The following is a 21,510-nucleotide window of genomic DNA, read 5'->3' as shown; positions in this document are numbered from 1 at the left end:
TTGAACATGCCAAAGCATTTTAAGTTGCCTAACATACGAGAATCTCTCATGTCACGTATTATGTTTGGAGAGAACACAGAAACTTTAGTTCACAACACTGGATAACTATCAACTACCACAGTCTTTTATTTGCAAGCTGTTGCAAGTAGAACATACTTAACCAAGCTGTGTATTGACCAAAATTTCCATATCTGGATACTCACACAAATTCACGTGGAAAAAGGTGATGTTGAAGTCTCTAATAGATTTAACAGTATTTAATTGTGACTTCCACAATGGGTTTCCTGGCTATCACTTTTTCACAGACCTCTTTCTAAAGAATGTTTGGTGCCAGTTGTGTCTTTATTTATTTATTTATTTATTTTCTATTTTATAAAATATAATTATTTCGTTATCTGGATTTTTTTTTCAATAGCATGCTACTTAGGTCCATAGCGGGTATCTTTTCTTAGAAGAAAATTCTTCAAAATATGTGCCTTTAAAAAAAAAATCCTCAAATACCAAATGTGTATGTGTCACTGAGTCATGTCAGGAGCACACACCAATAATTTAAAAAAAAAAAAAAAGTTACAGTAATCAATTGTCAACATTTTTCTCCATGAAATTTGGAAAGATTTTAATGTTATAAGTATTCATTGTGTGTAAACTAATCTGTTAATAAAATATTTGGTGCATTTGTAATTCAGACTTGGAGAATAATAATTCTACGAACTAACTGGGTCAAATTTATTGGGAGACTTTCATATGATTGCAGAAGTTACCACCAGAAATGCAATAACTGAATTAGCACTAGAAATGTGGTGAAGCCCAGAACCAGAAATGAGCCACAATGTCTGGAGAGGCCTTTTTTTAGTTTTCTTTTTGAAGGACCAGGTCACTGTGCATTTCCATTTTGGGTGACATTCCTTCTCGAGGTTAACGGGGCGGGTGGGGGGAAGCAGTCTGCATCCAAGAACAGCTGAATCGGCATGTAGTTGCTATTGCTCAAATAAGCACGCACTGTGCATGCAAAATGCAGTATGACTGTGGGGTAATTTTGCTTCTTTTAGTCAAAATTTTTAATCAATTTAGTGAGCTGGATTCTGCTAGAATCTAGAGTAAGCGATAGCTCTTTAGCTTCTGCAGATTACTTACATGCCATAATAATTTCTACAGAAACAGGGCAAGAAGCTCAAGGGCTGAGGTTGCTTGTCAGTTCTACAGCTTAATATAGGACAAGTTCACCATTAGTGCGTTAAGAAAGGTTTGAATATCAAGGAGCCAACAGTAAAACTTTCACTGGCTTCAGCAGGTATGGTTTTAGTGCCTAAGTAGTATCATTCACCAGCACAAATAACTCTATTTACCTCCGGTGAGTTACTTGTGATGTAAGACACAACCTAAAATGAATAAAGATATCAATTCTTTTATGATAGTCTACTATAAATAACCATACAGATTTTGATTTGTAAATGAATATACTTAGCAGTCTTTAAAAATAGTTACACTGTTTTGTGTTAGACTGGTTTTACAAGTTACCTTTAAAATTTTCAGTGTTTCAGCTATTGGTTCAATGGCCTGGGAAGTGGTAATGACAGGAAAAATGTTGAGGTAGCCATACACCAATAAATAATCAAAAAATACACCATGATTAGAGTGATCTTTGTGTTCTACTATATAAATTTTTTCAAGATATCTGTGGAGATAATGACATTAGGTACTTCTTAAATGAAAGTATTCCTCTAAAAATAAATGGAGCAAAGAGTTTCTCTGTGTAGTCTCTTTTTGATTCGAATGTTTGTGTGTGTGTGTGTGGCGGGGAGGTTGGTTTGGTTTGGTTTGGTTTGGTTCAGATTATAAGCTTGAATGCAAGCATGAGTGTTCAGTTATCTTGCATTAGGAAGTCCTGTTTTTGGTCAATGGTATTTTCATCCTTTAAATGCTGATTAGTATAAGTTGTAGCAGATGCATAAAACAAGCTTTATGTATTTATGTGAATTATAAGATGAACTTTCTTCTTGCAGTCAAGACTTGTGGATCCAGTCTTCAGGGACCTGGAGGCACTTTCACATCACCTAATTTTCCATTCCAGTATGACAGCAATGCTCAGTGTGTGTGGGTCATCACAGCTATCAATACTAATAAGGTAAGTTTAAAATTCTGGTTTTGCTTTTAAAAACACAAAGGCATATATTGACCATGACATTTGTTATTTATATGATTTATTTACATAGTGCAACTGGTGTATGTGGTGCATTGTAGACATTTTTAAGAAATGACTGATATTAGATACTTTCACCTGAGAGTATTTTGATTTTTCTATGTCAAGTAGATGTCAGCATGTTTTTATGTGATTCCCTAAATCAATTCCCAGAAGCGAATACTTGATGGTATGAAATAATGTCATGGGTCCAGTTATATTGTATATAGTCGGTAGGGCTGCACTGTGTGTAGGACTGTTTACGTGCAATTTGGCCTTAGACAGTGAAAAATGACTGAAGTTCATGGATTTAGTTTTACTTCATGAAGGATAGTTCTAAAGTTGTTTTATTTATTTCCCTGTCTGAGCCACTGTATTGAAATACCATGCATTTTATACCTACACTTTAAACCAAAAGCACTAGGAGTTCTGATAATGCTGGATGAGTCAAAATGAAGCAATAAAGCTAAATTATGAAACCAGTTGTCCTTAAATTCAAAAGCTAGGCACCTGGCAGCAACAGCTAAACTCTATTTCCAGGTGTATCACTTCAAGAGAACTGAATGAAATAGATTTGTTTAGATGTAATAAAAAAGAAATTAGCTGTATAGCTTAGGAATGTTTTACGAAGGACTATCCACATCTGTGCTTGCTGTGACAGAGGTAGATTCTGCCTCCTAATTTCTGTCTTATATTGCCATCTACATCATACTCCACAAACTGAGCAGAGAGTCCTTGAAGGACTACCAATTTACACCTGAACAGTCTATAAACCAGAAAGCTACGGGACCTGGTGAAAGCCTATTTCCATTTCAGAAGCCATTTGGCTACATTACTCCATTTCAGTATCTAGCCTTATAAAGTCCTGGTGGAAGAATTTATCTCCAAATTATGGAACGTTTAAAATGCATCAAGCGTCCTTGGAAAGGGGTGCAAAGAGAACAGTGGTGCTCAGTCCCACAGAGGAGCATCTGGAGCACAAAGTTTGAAAGTAGTAATGAAGATCTATTTCTCTGGCCTGGAGAAGTTTGATATTTTTATTACTTTAATTAAAACCCCTCAGTGAGCAAGATGAAATTTATGTACTCCTAGAATTCCTGAAAGCCAGTTGTTTCAGGTGTGGTAGTGGGTATGATTTGATAGGCTATCATTTGAGGAAATTAGGCACAGAACTTACACTTCAAACAAATGTTCCAGCAGTTTGGTTTGAAACCACCATTATGCTGTTGTATAGCATAGAAGTAAGACCTTTTTTGACTATATTTTTAAATAAAACAGATACTCTTGCTCCATTTCAGAAAAATAAGGGGATGTCTACGTGAATGAGGTCAAATCAGAACTTACACGTATGTGTAAGTAGAAACAGAACTTGCAGCCCACAAGCTGCTATGTACCTACTGGCAAAACTCAGGGGACTGCAGGATTTAAATATTAGGGACTTGGAGAAGGATTTTAAGGCTTGCACTCTTGTTCTGAGGCCTTTGTGTCTTGCTGCTGATTTCCAGCACCCCTCAGCCCAAAGTCCAACATGGTGATGCAGTGGAATTTTCAAAAATGCAGAACTCAGTCAATACAAGAAGCACTTTTTTTGATAAAAAGTATTTTGTATGGGAGCATTCATAAGCATTATTCCTCAGTATTACAAATTTCCAGTTTCTATTTTAAGGAATTCTGGAATTAAAGATGATTGCAGAAAATTAAGAAGTGGATGAACATTGTATCTCTGGGACAGTGTGGTTGTTGGGCTTGTTCTTCTTCCTCTTAAAACTTTTCAGGGATCCAGTTACTTCACATGTATAAATTCCAGTTCTAATAAAAACAAAATAAACTTACCCTTTTGCCAGAGCTCATGCCTGGGATAGTTGAAAGGAAAGGTTAATTATTCAAAAGATTTCTGTATTTTAAAAAAGTATTTTTTTTATTGGAAAAGCTTCTGAAACTGTAAATACTGCAGTAATAGCATATTAGCATAGCACAAAAACTGTTCTAGGCTGTGACTGATGAAAATATGTAAGCATACACTCAGCTTTAAACTTCTGGGTAGTTCTGGGCTCATTCAGCACAGTATTTAAGTGCATACATAATTCCATTTTATTTGATTAGTACTTAGTATATACCTATCTATTTTCTCATGTGCTTAAATGCCAAGAAAGCATTGAAGATATAATTACAGTGAAAAATACAGTTAAGAACAGGTCACTTAATTTTAAGTATGAGTTTTTAAGTAAAGCTATAATCAAGAATAGTTGCTAAGGCATGGTACAGCACTGAGTTGTGTCTGGAATGAAAACATAAAAAAAATCTAAATTAATCAAGATATTGGTAACAATATAATCTCTATTTCAAAATATGATTTGTTAGAGACTATTCCTGCACTTCTGTGATGTACTACTGAAGGCACTAGATTAAAAAAATCTTAGATTTGTCTCCGGCAAACTGGTGCAAGGACTCATTCTGTTTCTTACAGACAAGTTTATAATAATATTTTTTTGACAATGCTGAAACTATCCTTTGCATGCTATTGGTCCGCCATAATTGTCTCTCTTTGATATTACAACGAAATGCAGACTCAAAGATAATTAGAGAGTTTCTGAAATAATGGATAGATAAAAGGTTTACATGGCATTACACATTGTCTAAGAAATAAAATTCTGACCTGTGTATAGCTGTCAGTATGAAATGTGGCTACCCCTGATTAGAAGAACCTAGACTTGCTGAAGAAACTGATTTTTAGCTTAATTCTAAAAAAAGAAAGGAAAAGTAAGATGAGATCATTTTTATAGTTGTATCAGCTTCTTTGTAGCATATATTGAAGAACCCGCATGTGTGAAGTTTTTACTTGCACAATCATTGGTTTAATGTGTTCAGTTTTGATTCATGCTGACATTGCCTTACTGCTGTCCTGAGTGCAATAGTGCTTGCCTTGCATGACTGCTAAAAGGCACAGCTTTTTATATTTGAGATCTTTGCCAGTCTTAAGTCAAAATGCCGCGGAGATAATGAAGATTAGTCATTAATATTTGTTTACAATGACTATAACAAATAAGGTCATCGTGTTTAATATGGAAATATTTTTATTTTATACCAGAGCCATGAGAACCATAAGGGCCTGTTGAACTTTAAACCTTTCAGAGCTTCTTCTGTCTCATCAATTGCAATTAAGTAGTTTAAAAATAGAGAATATTCTAAGGGAGAAAGCAATAGATGGAAAAGAACCTGAATGGAAATTCATCTCTGCTGTAAACAGCTGTTGTTCTCATTGTCTTTGTGTCTATGCCAGGACTGAATCCGGTCAGATTTCTATTCTGACTGGGTTCAGCAATATCTGTTTGATATCAGTACAGTGCAGATGATTAAAGAAATATCTTTGGTCCCAGTTAGCCATCTGCTTCCTTAGCTTTTCACTGCACTGCAGTTGTCTCATGCCTCCCACTGTTAACCAAACATGCCATTCATTCCCAAGCCCTGCTAATAGTGGAATAATACTATGCTTTTGATATCCAGAGAGCAATACAGGTCCATTCATGGGGGTGGAGGAAAGGAACTGAAGTCTTTGAGAATAGCATCTAATTTATTTCAGGCTGCATTGTCGGTGCCATTTCTGGCCTCATTGTCAAGTGTTTTAGTATCTATTTCTATAGAAAAGCAATTTTGCAAGAAATCATCTTTCTGTCGTAGTAGAAATGTTGGAGGTAATTGATCCTCTGGTAAATACTTTAAATGTGGCCAGAGAGGACAATGAGCTTATTATCAGATTTTATGGTTTGAAAAGTAGAAAAATTAAATAAAAAATCAATTGTGAAGGGAAGGCCATGTGAATGGGAGGCAGGTGAGTAAGCCTCACTGATGAGGGTGCACCAACACATTTGATACTTGTGAGATCAGTATATTTGTATTGTTCTCATACACATTTTGGCATGATCATTCTTATCAGGAATCTCTTCTGTGAAATTGATATGCTCGCTAGAAGATAATTAAAGTTATCCTTAGAAAGAAATCTATGATGTGCCAAAGCTCTGAATAGTGATCCAGTAAAAAAAAGAATATAGGGTAATTTGTACATAATTTTGAAACAGAAGTTTTACATGGTTACCCATGTGGCATCCTACATAGGTAAAAATGCTTGTATTTATTTTGAAAAGAACGGGTTTCTAAACTTTTGCAGCTGCTGCTTGTTGTAAGGCAAATGCTTATGTTCTGGGTAAATTTGAAATATTTCAGGACAGATGCATATACATAACTTCTATATAGGATATTTGCACTGATTTATAAAGAGTTAACTTTGTAAGAATGTTTTACCCTTTACCCATATATTAAAAAAAAGAAAAAAAAAAAAAAAAGGCAATGGTGACATGACATTAGTTTCTATTTGCTTGTTGTGGAAAATCAAAGAGCAGACCATAAGTAAAACCTGCCCTAAAAATAAAGGCAGAAAAAAGATGTGACACAAACATGTCAGAAGACCATTAATATTCAGAAGGAAGCCAAGATAAATTGTTGAAATCAAAAGTGGCTTAGGACTCATACTGCTACATTCACAGAAATACCATAGTTGACCTCCTGTTCATCAGCTAAATGCCAAGGATGGATTTTTATTCTGACTAAAGATGTTGCCTTGAATAAAAAGGCAGGTAATCTGGCCATATGCCTTAAAGGAAGTGGTAGAATACTGATCTGGAAGGAAAGTCCTTGAACTTTCCAATTTTATTTTGTTTTCTTTGTTTTTCTTTTGTAATTGATATAAAATATGGTGATACTGATATAATGAAAGAAAGATCTTTCCTGAAAGGAATAAAATGGTAGGAGTAAGGGGGGAAGCTGCCCCCCCACACACACACACACACATACACACATTGCCTTATTCCATTTTAATAATTGCTTGAGCTAACACATGCTAAAACCCTGGCATGAATGACAAATAAGGCATGGAAGGTCCCATGACTATAATTTACTTATGATTTATTATGCACCTATTTTTATTTATCACTTAATATCAGTATTCTGCAGCTAAAATCCTGAGTCCAGGTATCTGCATTTTTTGGAATTTAGTTTATGCTTGGACTTTTGACATAGATGCTCTATAAATTTATGTTACAGTGTCATTCTGTTATATATTCCTAGTATTTCTTATTTCCCTCTTTCTCCCTTTTGTTTTGCACTTGTTAGTTTTATTTCAATTTCAGCGTCTATGATTAAATCATGAATATTTACTTCAGCGGTATCAGAATTTCAGCTTTATTTGTCTAATTTACTTTGTATAAAAATTAGGACTTTTTTCATATCTAGGAAGAATCACTTCCTTTTAGGCAAGAGATGGTGCAAAAACTATTTTCCAGTAGTTGCTGATAGGACTACAGAAAGCAGAAGCACTCCAAGGGCTCCTTTTATGATCTAGTAGTAATCTCAAATTACTACGATAGACATTTAATGAGAAACTTGCAGTTTTCTTTGACTACAAGGGACTATCTCCTGTTACATCTGACTTTGAGTCCCATATGTTTTTCTAAGCCTCCATTCTAAGTTATGTTACATAGAATCACAGAATAGTTGAAGCTGGAAGGCACCTCTGGAGACTGTCTAGTCCAGCCACCCTGCTCAGAGCAAGGTCAACTAGAGCAGGTGGCCCAGGACTATGTGCAGTCAGATTTTGATTATCTCTAAGAATGGAGACTCCACAACCTCTCTGGGCAACCTATTCCAGTGGTCGATTGCCATTACAGTAAAAAAGTTTTTTCTTTTTTTTTTTTTCATTATTTTTAAATGGAATTTCCGGAATTGCAGTTTGTGCTCATTGCCTCTTGTCCTGCCACTGAGCACCACTGAGAAGAGTCTGGCTCCAACTTTTTGCCCCCCCCCATCAGATGTTTGCACACATTGATGAGACCCCTGCACCTCCCCCCCCACCCCGAGCCTTCTCTTCTCCAGGCTGAACAATCCCAGCTCTCTCAGCACCTCTTCATATGACAGATGCTCCAGTTCCCTTAATCAGCTTCGTGGCCCTTTGCCGGATGCACTCAGGTAGCCCCATGTCTCCATTGTACTTAGGAGCCCAGCCACTAGACACAGCACTCCAGAAGGGTCACCTCCCTCAACCTGCTGGTGATGCTCTTCCTAAAGCAGTTCAGGAGGCTGTTGGCTGCCTGTGCAATGAGGGCACATTGCTGGCTTATGTTCAACTTGCTGTTCACAAGGATCCCAGGGCCTTTCCTGCAAAGCAGCTTTTCAACTGGTTGGCTTCCATGCATGGTGCATGCAGTTATTCCTCTTGAGTTGCAGGACTTGGCAATTCCTTTTGTTGAACTTCATGAGGTTCCTCTCTGCCCATTTCTCCAGCCTGTCATGGTCCCTTTGAATGTCAGCACAACGATCTGGTGCATCAACCACTCCCAGTTTTATTATCACCTGCAGACTTGCTGAGGCTGCACTCTGTCCTTTTGTCTAGGTCACTAATGAAGATGTTAAACAGTGCTAGCTCCATTATCAGCTCCTGGGGGACACCACTAGTGACTGGCTTCCAGCTGGACTTTGTGCTGCTGGTCACAACCCTTTGAGCCCAGCAGTTCCAAAAGGATTGAGTCCATCTCACTGTCCATTCATCTACATGTACTTCATCAGTTTGTCTGTAAAGATGTTATGGGCGACAGCACTGAAAACCTTACTTAAGTCAAGCGAAAGAACATTCACTGCTCTTCCCTAGTCCACCAAGCCAATCATCTCATCTTAGAAAGCTATCGGAATGGTGAGGCATGATTTCCTCTTCATAAAGCCATACTGACTGCTCCCAGTCACCTTCCTATTCTTAATATGTTTGGGAAGTCGTGTCCAAGAGGATGGCACCATCACCTTCCCAGAGATCGAGGTGAGGCTGCAGTCCTGTAGTTTGACCTGCCTGTAGTTCCCCAGATCCTCCCTGTTGCCCTTCTTGAAGATAAGAGTGACATTTGGTTTCTTCCAGTCCTAAGGAAGCTCTCCGGATTCTCATGACATGTCAGAGATTATCGAGCATGGCCTCACGATGACTGACCAGCTCCCTCAGCACTTGTGGGTGCATTTCACGAGGTCCCGTGGACCTGTTTATGTCTAGTTTGTATAAATGTCCCCTAACCTGATCCTCCTCCACTGAGGGTAAGTATTCCTTGTTATATACTCCCTGTGGTCTCAGGAATCTGGGCTTTCTGAATGCCAATCTTCTCGGTGAAGACTGAGGTGAAGAAGGCAATGAGACTACCTTGGCCTTTTCTGTGTCCTTTGTCTCCAGGTCCTCTGCCCTATTCAGCAGGGGGCCCACATCTTCCCTGCTCTTCCTTTTGCTGCTGAAATGCCTGTAGAAGCCTTTCTTGTTGCCTTTCATGCCCCTCAACAGATTCAGCTACTGGGCTTTAGCTTTCCTAACCCTATCACTGCATGTTTGGACAGAGTCCCTTTATTTTTGTCAGGTGACTTGTCCCTGTGTCCTTCTTATATTTGAGTTTTGTCATGAGCTCCTTGTTCAGCTGTGAAGGCCTTCTGCTGTCTTTGCTTGGTTTCCCATTTGTTGGGATGGACAATTTCTTAAGCTTGGATGAGCTGAACTTTGAAAATCAGCTAGCTCTCTGGACCACTCTCCTTTCCAGCATCATCTCCCATGAGATTCTTCAAAACAGATCTGTGAATAAAGTGTGTTCTCCTGAAGTCCGGGGTTGTGATCCTGCTTTTTCTTTGTTCCCTCCTCTCAGGATGCTGAACTCCACCATTTCATAGTCTCTGCAGCTAAGGCTGCCCAATCTCCAACCAGTGCTTCCTTTTTTGTAAGTATGAGGTCCAGCAGAGCATCTCACCTCATTAACTCTCCAATCACTGTGTCAGGAGACTGTCATCAGTGCAGTCCAGAAACCTCCTGGATTGTTTGTGGCCTGTGTTTTGCCCTTCCAACAGATACTGGGGTGGTTAAAGTTCCCTATGAGGACCAGGGCCTGTGAACCTGAGGCTTCTCCAACGCAATATGGTGGAAGAAAATCATAGAGAGAGTTTTCCCACTTCTAGTTTGCATTTATATGGTGTCTACACATGTATTTGTATAAAGCAAGTGATTTTTGCCTTTTTTTTTATTCATGACTACTCTGGTATCAAAAAAAGTTTGTCATACTGCCTTGAGATAATTTACAACAACAGTTCCAGTTTCCAAAACCTTGCTTTCAATTACCCTTGGTCAGTTATTGGGCTGATTACTGAAACATTTTGTTAATTATTAATGTATGCATACATGACAAGGTTCTGTTGAATATTCACTTTTTAGTATGCACTAAAAATAACAATGGATGTTTAACCCTGTGTCAGTAATGTTCGATAAGTAGGTTGCACAGCACCTAAAAATATACCTGCATTACTGTAGTATTATATCAATAGATATGGGATAGAGGAAATAAAGAAGGAAAGTATCCCATGCGAAGCTCTTTAAAATCAATATATTCCCATTACATATTAAAAAAAAAATCATCTATTTTTTGTACTTTGCTGTATGTCTTTATACCTTGTCCTGTCTGGCTACCAAGAGTATATTGGCTCAAAACCTGTATGCGAATGTATGCAGAAGTCTAACATACTCATACAGACATTTTCTGTGGGTATTCCAGCATGCTTAATTTAAGCTGCTGGTCATATATCACAAAATAGAGCCCTAAAAGGATTATTCCGTTAGGGGACAAAACCTGCTTTGTGTATTTAAAAAATTGATATATCTGTATAGGTATATACAAATATAGATACATATATATTTTAAATTGGAAACTATTAAGATGAGATAAACTCACCCATTAATAAGATACAAGATATAAAGCAAGATATATATGTGTCCTTTAAGTGCAGCAGTATGGACACATCATTAACAACAACAAAAAAAAAAGTATATGAAACATTGTGAGTAGATAAGTGTAAAAATACAAAAAATGATTTTTTTCTGAAGCTCAGGTATCTACAGCTACCTATATATATGTGCTTGTGTTAAATATTAATGGGTTTTATCTTTAACAGTTTCCTCATAAATGTTGTATTTTTTCTTTTTTTTTTTTTAATTTCACATGTATGCAGGTTGAGTCTGACAAAATATATAGGTCATGTGGTATCAGATGGGAGGCTTCCTTATAAATCTCTCTCTCTTTTTTTTTTTTTTTGGTAATTAAGCATTTCTTAAACCATCCAGATTCTACCTTAATAGATTATATATATATTTTAACACACATCTTTCTTGCAAGAGCTTGAGGATTTTGCAAGGGCTTTTTATAACTTTTTATGATACCACTTTTGTTGTGTTCTGTCCAGCACTCGGCTATGAACTGTTCATACAGCGAGCAGGTTTCCGGCTGCATTGTGCACTTACCGGTAGCTTGCTCCAGGCCAACCTTTTTCTCAGGTGCTGCTACACTCTGTTCTTCATGTGACTACTAGTAATAGAGAGATGGTTTAACCGTGGACTTGTTCCAGGGGAGATACCTGTGCACCACCTTTGAGGTGGGAAAGGGAAATACAGATCTAGGTTATCTAGAAGTTTGTGTAGGAAAACCAGAGGTGGAGGGAGCTAATTATTTCTGATGGGTTCAATCAAAAGAGATAGAGGTTATTTTTCTTAAAAACAAAACAAAACAGAAAGAAAAGATTTTTCACATTGGAAGACTGATTCAGTTAGTATCAAACAGATAGGAAATAGAAGGGAAAAAAATTGTAAAAGCTCCCTCGTGATAACTTCTCCCTGTTTTTAAAAAAGAAAGTGACTTTACATTTCCCTGCACTAAATAGCTACAGCACCTCACATTACCAGAGTAAACACTGGATGGATTGAACTCATGTGCAAAGGCATTTCTTTTTGCTAAGCCTGGCAACCATCTTGATTTAATGCCGTATGACATTAAATGCCATTTCTTGCATTTACAGAATTATCATCATAAAAGCAGTTTCACATTGTTATAAACATTGAAAGACTTTCTGTATTGCGTTGTCTGGTGACAAAATCTTACTTCATATGTTTTATTACTTTCATAAATGAAGAACTAAAGTATCTACTGCTGCTGGTGACACAATTTCTGTAGCTATTCTTTGACCTTTTTCAGAAAATCTTTATATTGATGATTTTAAAACACAGAACGAATGATGTGCATGGTAAATTTCCAGATACTGAGGAAAAAATCTATTTTCTGCTGTTAATATGAGTATTGTATAGAAACAGCAAAATAAAATGAAAGGCGTGATACCTAATTTTGGAGATTATAACTCTGCAAAGTACATGCTTGACAGGTGGAGAGAGTGTAATCAGTGGCAATTCTTCATTGCAGGTGTTCTTACCTTATGGTACTTCAGATATTCTAGAGATCTTGTCAATTAAAGAATAATGAATTTACTTATTTCATTCTTGGCTACTACCTAGAACAATGCAAAACTTCTGTATTGTATGCAATCATATTAGTTTGTTTTATCCCTCTGCTTTGATTTTGCAAAATTCATTGGCCTCATTGCTAATGAAGTAGGAAGATTGTTTCCAGCACTGTGCCAAGGCACGGTTTATTTTCTTATGACACCTGTTTTGTTTTCATTGATTCCAAGCTAAAATTTGGAAGTTGCACAGTTGCCTCAGATACAATTAATGTAAAGGGCTACTGTGTGTTACACAGTGAGTGCCTCGGTTTGCCAGCCTTTTTTGCCATATGTAGTATTCATGGAGCTAAGCAAAACACATCAGGCAATGATTGCTAGGCAGTGGCTAGGGCAGCTTGAGCATGCTAAGACCAGCTCAGGCCAAGACAAGGCTAGACGGTGCTGAGACTCATCAATGTCAGGTCAGCATAGATCCTGTGGCCTTTTACTAGTAATGGCAAAAATCCTATTTGCTAGGCTGCGTTAAAACCTAGTTCACATTGTTTGCTTAGCTTAAGTAGCATGTGGGAAAAGAAAGTTGCAATTAAGACTGTTAATATTGCCCTTCAAGGGCACGGGCTAGGAAATGCTCCGTCTGGTTTGACAACAGGCTGAAATTTCAGTGGAAGTGAATCAGAGTTAGGGCGAGGGTAAACCAGAGTTCAAGTCTTGCGAATTGTTTTTACTGATTTTTTTTTTCATCCGCAGCAACAGAAATGCTGTGGAAAATGTCTGTGCTGGAATGACAGCCCTTCTGCTAGATCCCAGCCATATTCCTCCACATGCTGTACCCCCCACGCATTAAGAAGGAATTAAATAAACAAAAGGGGATCCTTTTCAGAAAGATTAAATTGTTTTCCAAAATTGTAAGGAGAAATTAAATATCTAAGCTTGTTGTTAAATTTAGACGGATTAGAAAACTATATTCTGGTTCCATTTATTTTACATGGTTTGAATTTTACAACCAGAAATTTTACATGATTACAGCTTATGCTATTGCCTGTTTGCCACCATCATATTTTAGCTTTACATTCTGTGTATAACAAGCCTGAAAATATGCCTAATATTTAGATAAGCAGATAAATGATGTTTTATAGAACATGTTTCCAAAGTTTTGCTGGTGTTGACATTCTTATCTTTTTATTTATTACATATTGAAATGATTTTGAAATTAATAAAGATTTGCATCTGAGAGATGAGAGAATGTTTTATTTTTATTTTTGCTAGGTTTTATTTTTGTAATGCTCTTAAATATCTCTTTCATAAAAAACTATAAAACTTCATTAATTTTTTTTTAAGAACTATTGCTCATTTACCAATTTAGAGTGTTATTTTAACAACATTTAGTATCGATTGCATATAGGTCGTCATAAGAAGATAGGGAATGACCTAATGTTAAAACTAGCACAAACAGAACTTTCCCAAAACCACACTTAAATCTGTGTATCAGTAGCTCTCTCAAATAATAATAATAATTAAAAAGTTCTTTTTCTCTAAAAGCTTATGTATCTTCTCTTCTATGACAGTTCATCTGCAAAATCTCTTCTAAAAGAAAATTGGAGGGTTTTTTTGTTTGAAATAAAGGCAAAAATGATATCTATATTAGAAACATTACTTTCAAAATGTAAACTGAAATGAATCTACTTAATCTTCTTACTATAGGAGATCGGATTAAAAATCTTTAGGCTGTTCCTATTTATTTTGACAGACTAACTGCAAAAAGACTTTTCTTTGGATGTGAAATATCTGTTAGGAAATCAGTAATCTGGATTTTGTAGCAATGGCCGGGCCTATGGGAAATGTGACATCTGTTTCCACCTGCTGTAGCACTTCCCTTTCCCAGAAACTGTTGAAATAGTTTGAGATATCAGGGAAACACCTCACATGGCATTTACTGAAAGTCTAAAGAAGTTTATTGAGGAAATTATTTGCAACTCTTACTGTATTTGTATTAAATATGGCTCTAATTTTATCTCTATATAGTTAGCTATTGTTATATTTATGTTTCTGTTCTTTTCCTCCTCTTTCTTCACCTCATGATGTTGTTGTTCTCCACACAGACACCCCCTCCCCTGCCTCATATTTTATCTTGTTGCTTCTGGGTTCTTGTGCCTTTTAGGCCAAGCCAAAAAGCAAGTGAAACAAATGCAGCAAAACCCAAATGCTCACATTTAATTTGCTAGAGCTGTGTTATCTCATCAGCTGTGGCAAAACTGTCAGTGGAACATTTCCTGAACTTCCTGTCAAACCTAAATCCAGTTGCCACCCAGATTAATTCATACTGACAGTATAAAGTGCAAGCAGGCTGGGCACCTTGTCTCCTGAAGTCTGTTTTGGTCAGGCTTGTTGGGAGAAAGTGCACTGCGACTTGTTTTACAAGCAGATGTCCCAAGCTTGACGCTTCTTAAGCCCCGTGTAAACACTTACTGCAGGTGTTACAGCCAGTGACATGATTAGGAAATATGAGCATACTTAAGCATATTCTAAGCAGAAAGTGCTAAAAGGATAATCCTGGTTTTCATCCATGTTATTTGCAGATTAAGAGAGCCGGTGCTATGTTTATCAAGAGCTGATAGTTGACATTTCTTCGACATAAAAATGTTTCAATTCTGCTGAGAACCTGTTCCATTTCTTTGTAGTGTGAGCTACATTTTTCCTCCATATTGCTCAACAACATTTTGATCCCGTGAAAAAAGCTGAGTGATGTACACACTGCGGTTTTAAAAACTCACCAATGTACGTGGAGAGGAGTCTCTCAGCACAGCAGAAGTGTAGAAGGGAATCCAGCCATTCCTAAGACAGAAGATGAGCAGGTTCAGCAGTGAGGGACTGGAGTGAGTTGGTGACTGAGTGGAACTGGGGGCCGGAGCTGTGTGCATGGGCTGCGGGTTAAGTGTTGGAGAGAAATAGTAAAATGAAAGAAAGGGGGAAACAAAAAGAGTAATGGTAATTGCAGAGTAATTAATGATTTGTCCTCTCCTTCTGCATTTTTACTGTATCTCCATTTTCATTCTGAAAGGCTGACAGATCCCTTTTCTCAGTTGTCATAGATTAGGTCTCACTGAGTATTTTCCCACAGTTTGCCTGACTGTAACACCCGTGTTTTACACTTTGGAAATATAATCTACCTGTAGGGAATGAGTGAGAGATTGCTCTCATTGCAATAATTGCAGTAGGAAAAATTGCTCCTCTTTTAGCCACCAGATGTTTTGGATACTAGACACAACCTGACTTCTAGGACTAGATTCACCTATGATTAAAAATGCAGGTAGACTTAAAGGCTGAATTTCAGTTTTAGTTCTATTTGAAATTCTGTAAGTTCCTAAAATTGACCTAAATGATTTCTCCCATTGACATTTTGAATACATACTTTCTTATATATATTTCTTGATGAATATACACACCCAAGCTAGAACTTTTTAAAAGACGTCAAAGAATATGGCCCAGAGACTTCCATGAGAAATTTCCAGTGTAAACAGCTGCTGACATGTTTTAGTCCTTTTTGTTTGAGGAATTTTTGGCACAGAGACTTGCCACTTTCCTCCACATGTATGTTCACTTCGTTGCTCTTGTGAATGATCTTTTGTAGTAAATTGTTCTGCTCAATACATGCTTTTTTCTGACATCTTACTGAGAAGTTGAGCTACGCATGGTTTGATATGGCTTAGTGTTTGTTTTCTATGAGGTGACTCCTTTAATGGTTCACCAGGAACCTTCCATGCAGGAACATCCGTTGAGACTGGAGTCACTAATACCACTCCCATACTTGTGCTCCTTTCAGGACCTCTAGCTTACCCTGTAGGCTAAGTTGGCATCAATCAATGACCTCTCTGTTTTAGGAAAGGGCAGACCTTTTGTGTTGAGTGCAGGGACATCTATTTTAACTACCTACTGAATGGGAGAACGCAGCAGAGACAAGTCAAGTAGAATTCTTTGCCTCCCTCCTGTGACTGCAGTCATCTTGCTCTTTAAGAACTTTTATTTTTCCTCTGACAATGAACTTACTTTTATGAGGGGAAAAAAAAAGATGTTCAGAAATTTTGTTGTTGTTGTTTTATAGATTTTTTTAAAAATAGGATTTTGCTGCCTAGACCTACTGCCTTTTGTCTACAATGGACTTCACTAATCATACTTTTCTGGCTGTCTAGAATATACCCTTGTCTGTGTATCTGTTGAGTTCAAAAAACTGTATTTGTGGCAAAATGGCTCAAAAAGTGCATAAGGTTTTCCCAGCAAATTTACTTCGAGAGCAGTGACATACATTGTGAGATCAAGTGCCTTGAGGTTGAGTGGTGACTTCACTAGAATTTAGTAGTGTGTTGCTCTCCGATATGCATTTTTCCTCTGTTGTATGTTAACTCTTTGGAGAGATTTCAAAACTGTTTCCTGCTTTGTATTTACAGCTAACCTTACTGCCATTCTCAATCCTGGAATCTTAAGACAGCAAATATTGTCCTAGGTTAGTTAAGTGCAGCTTCCTGGTTTGGATGTAGGTTTCTTTTCCAGCAGAAAGCCTTTTGTGCCTTTGCCCATAAGTGGTAATTAATCTCATCTTCACTCGCCTTTCTCGAAAATCTACCTTTCCTTTCACTTACTTCTCATGATACAGTAGCCAATCTTACCCAGACAAGGAGTCATGTTCAGTTAGATGTAATGGGAAATCATTAGAACATTATGCTGGGTTCAGTCATTTTCATCTTTTCCACAACTGCAATAAAGAAAACATAGAGAGACAATTTTAAAGAAGAGAGATATTTTATGTAGATGAATCTTGTCTAACTTGAGTCAACAATAGGTTAAGTGACACAGTCAGTAGACTTTGTACATTAGACTCTCTCTATAGTTAATAAAGACATACTGGTATCACTAGAGTTTCAAATCCTAATTTACTGATTAATTATTTATCCTAAGAGGTATGTTCAAAATAAGCAAGATGAATTTCTCTCTCAAATAGCTTATCTTCAGAAAAGCACTAGCTGTGAAGGTAGTGTAAGTGAAAATTTTTGACTGGATGCCTAATATTTAGATGACTATATTTTGCCAATATTAATCCCACATAAAATTATACTTCAGTTTTATAATGAATGATGGATTCAATATATTTTCCCACTGAAAGTATTCTTCCATAATCAAATATATTAATAATACAATTATTTTGACAGAGGGAACTGTGATTCTATGGAAAATTATGGAGGTAAAGCCTATCAATCAGATGGCAGGATTTCATTAGCTTTTATAATCTGATGCAAATGCACATCATTTACTAACTGGGAAGTAGTCAGTCACCCTCAGCAGAAAAGCAGTTAACCAACCTGAGGGCATATGAGGACTACAGTCATGCTTTCCTTCATCTTCCACCAATGAAGAAGGCAACCAGAGAATTCCTTTTGATTGATGAACAAAGGGTGGGCATGAAATTTTCAACAGCTTAAAGGTATATTTTTTTCTAGAGTTAATAGTGGAAACTGATGGAAGTAGATATCTTGTGGATGAATTTCACTGAAGTGGATTTCTTGCTGTTGCTAGTATGTTTGGACTGCTCATACTGAGTTTTTTGCAAGATAATGTTGTGGTTGTTGCAGAAATTAATTTCCTTGTAGATGAGTAATAGATGTTCTGGTACTAGGGGGGTGGCAGCAATTTCCAAGTCCAACCTTTCCCTGTCTTATTATCTTTTAGGTACAGATGTCATTCCCACACAACCTTAAATTTCAGTTACTAATCAGTCACTTTCTCCAGTGCCTGGATCAAAAATTCTGTCTTCTTCTTTAGTGGCTGAATAAAAATGAATGAAAATTAGTTACTTGTACTTAACATCGAGTAGTAACTTTTCAGAAGCATAATGTGGCAGCATATGGAAAGGTTACAATATCTGATGTGAGAAAACATGGCAGAATCTGACCATAGTGACTATAGTTCGGAGGCAAGTGCCTGAACAGAGCTGATGAGTTAGGGATATTCATATCTCAGCTCAGGTACAGAGGACTTAAATACACATATTTCATTGTGACAGTGGGGAGACCTTTGAGCTGCATACAGCTGTGCAGCAGGCAAACTGTCTTGGAGTATTGTAAGAATATTTGTGATACACAATAAATCCATGGTCTCTCTCAGCGCTGAGATACACACTAAAAGGTGCAAGTTAGTAGACAAATTTATGCTGTTGGGAAAAACATGATGAACAAACATACCGACTTAAGTAAAAGGCAATATGTTTGCTTAATTATTTATTTGCATTCCTCTATTTCTCAAAATGGATGCTATATTGACAGTTTAATTCACCTGTGTAATTCATTATTATTATTCATTTTTTGTTTGTTTTGTAGACAGCTGTATTTAAAAGACGATTTCTGTTTTGTACAATACTTTGTATTGGAGTTACAGAGGATCATTAAATGTTGAGTCTGTACTTTCCAGATTAATCAATGTCAGAAGCTCTTATTATGAATGCAAATCAAGTTAATAAAGGTTAAAATTTTATGCAAACAGAAAACTATAACATACAAAACAAAATTATAATCTCATTTTTTCTTACTTTAATGTGCTGTCCTGCTGTTGTAAAATTTTCAGGTAATATTCATCTCGGGGCAGGGGGGAAAGGACTTCACATTTGTTTTCAGATATGTTCCAAAAGCAAATAATTTTGCATGATTTTTATAAATAACTGCTTGCAGGTTTAGTCTGTGATGCTGAGAGCAGAATTCATCGCCTATCTATAGAGTTGAGATTATTGGCAACCATTGACATGTTGCTATAGGATATCCCATCTGGTCTTCAGCTGCCTGTTCAAAAGGGCTCAGTTCTGAAAATGCCCTGTCTGCCAGCTTTGTGGGAATCTTTGGCTGCTTTAGGGCATCTCAGATGGCACTGCATACAGACATTTAGACAAGTGCATTCTGTTTTAGATGGCCACAGTGTAGACATGCATATGAAAATGCTTGGTTTCACTTTCTCTTGCTGAAGGGAAATAGGTACTTCTAGAAGATGGTTGATCTCCCGTGTGTTATCTACCATCTGACAAGATGGAATACATCCTAAAAATGTTTTTTCTTAGTTTGAGTATGCCTCCTGATTATTAGTAAGCCTACATCAACTGTAGATGTTTACACTTTAAATGTCTACAGTTAAATATGAGGAATCCTAATGCCAATGAATGAACTCAGAAATGAAGAGGGAACTTTTCTGTCCAGGTAGCAAGTATTTATTGCCTATAACTGTCTGCACCTTTGAGAGTCACCTGGTCTTTTTTCTATAGATCTCCAATATTCTAAAAGTTTTGTCTCTTTTTTCCTTTTCTCTTCCCCCCCTCCAATACTCAAAAAAAAAAAAAAAAAAAAGAAAAGAAAAAAAAAGAAAAAAAAAGAAAAAGATGAAGTGCTTAATAGTTAGGCTGTTGTGTTCTTTTTTTTTCTTTTTGTTCATGTAATGATTGGCTGCCAAGAAGCCAATGAAACTACTGTCATGCTACAGATCTGCTACCTGCTCGTGGACAATTTGAATTGTATTGAATTACATGCAACATGCAGCAAAATAATGTGTCATTAGATTGCATTGTTGGCAGAATTGTTCTTCACTATTCACTATTCACTTGTTCTTCACTATTCATCATCTAAGAGACAGCTCATAGCCTTACCTTTTTGGATTTTTTAAGTACTTATCTGAGGAAAATAGATTCATAACATTTAAAAAAAAATCTTCATAGTTATTTTACTCATAAAATGTCAAATTTTATGGAATGAAAACATTACTATATATCCAAAAATATTTTTAGATTACATTTGCATTGGAAGCTTTAGGATAACAGATGCACATATGGACATACATACAACTTTAAATCTTTACACTTCTACTTCAGAAGCAGTTCTGAAGCACATACTTGCTTCTGTTAAGCATTATTCTTTTTACATCAAGTTTTTTAGTGTGTTTTGAAATTTAAAAAAGTTGAGTATTTCACCTAGAACCCTACTTTCCATATAAAATCTTGGTATTTTGGGGAGCTATTTCCACCAGGAACTACACACGCAATCAACAATCATCTGGAACAGTTGCTCTCTGGAACACAATCACCTAAACAGGTACTCTGAAAACCTGTTTGAAAACCTGTAAGACAGTTTCAAGTTAGCCGTTAACTTTTCAGTAAAGTCTTTTCCTGTGTTACTTCTGAGATGGGCAGCAGACAATTTTTGCCCAAAGAGTGTGTTCCAAAAGTTGTCTTCCAAGGCAAACAAGGGTATAAACCTACTGAAATCCATTAGAAATTTGATTTCTCCATTCCTTCCTTTGGAAAAGAACTTGAAAATTTGTTATCACCATCATTTTCGGAAAGTTCTTTTTCAAATGGAGATTTTTTTTTCCTGATAGACTGGATAGCAATAGTTCGTCTTCTTAATTTGTTTATTGCTTCTGGGTTTATAAACAGCAGAAGCATGCCAGGATGAAGACAGAATATGGCCTTCCTTTTGCTAGAATTCTGTTTATTTTTGTGAGTATGGACTGCACATCTCATCATATGTGAATTTAAAAAAAATAGCTGTTTTTATCTAAGTGTTTGTATAAATGTGTATGGAGGGAGAAGAAGAAAGAGGGTTTTTTTTTTTTTTTTTTTTTTTCCATGACAGCAATCACCTGGAAAATGTAGAATAATATCCTAGAAGATTCTATCTATGTGAAATAAAATTCAAAATATGATTAGTCTATGTAGTCTGCTAATTTCTGGGTATATCACAAAAGTGACTGTAAAGATCCAAAATTTCAGGGACTACTTAATAGTTTTCTTTGAAAAAGAACAGTAATTAATGCATTGCTAAATTGTTAATAATTTTTTTTTCAGTTTTGAAGCCATACAGATACACAATCCATTATCCCCAGTTAACTTGTAATGTATGAAATAATAGCTCATGCTAGACTATGGTGAGATGAACAGTCTAAGTTGGATTTCCACATCTTTG

At 36.6% G+C, this 21,510-nt stretch overlaps 1 protein-coding gene across 1 annotated transcript in view; it reads left to right on the top strand.

Annotated features, from left to right (window-relative positions):
- Positions 1-21,510, top strand: part of CSMD3 (CUB and Sushi multiple domains 3) — a 693,764-nt gene that overhangs the window by 315,428 nt on the left and 356,826 nt on the right. The window contains exon 11 of the mRNA XM_026101199.2: positions 2,004-2,125. Within this exon, the coding sequence (XP_025956984.2) occupies positions 2,004-2,125 (122 nt within the window). The remainder of the gene's footprint in view (positions 1-2,003; positions 2,126-21,510) is intronic.

Source organism: Dromaius novaehollandiae, chromosome 2 (genome assembly GCF_036370855.1).
Source record: "Dromaius novaehollandiae isolate bDroNov1 chromosome 2, bDroNov1.hap1, whole genome shotgun sequence".
Classification (NCBI taxonomy): Eukaryota; Metazoa; Chordata; class Aves; order Casuariiformes; family Dromaiidae; genus Dromaius; species Dromaius novaehollandiae.
This window is presented reverse-complemented; position numbering and strand designations above follow the sequence as displayed.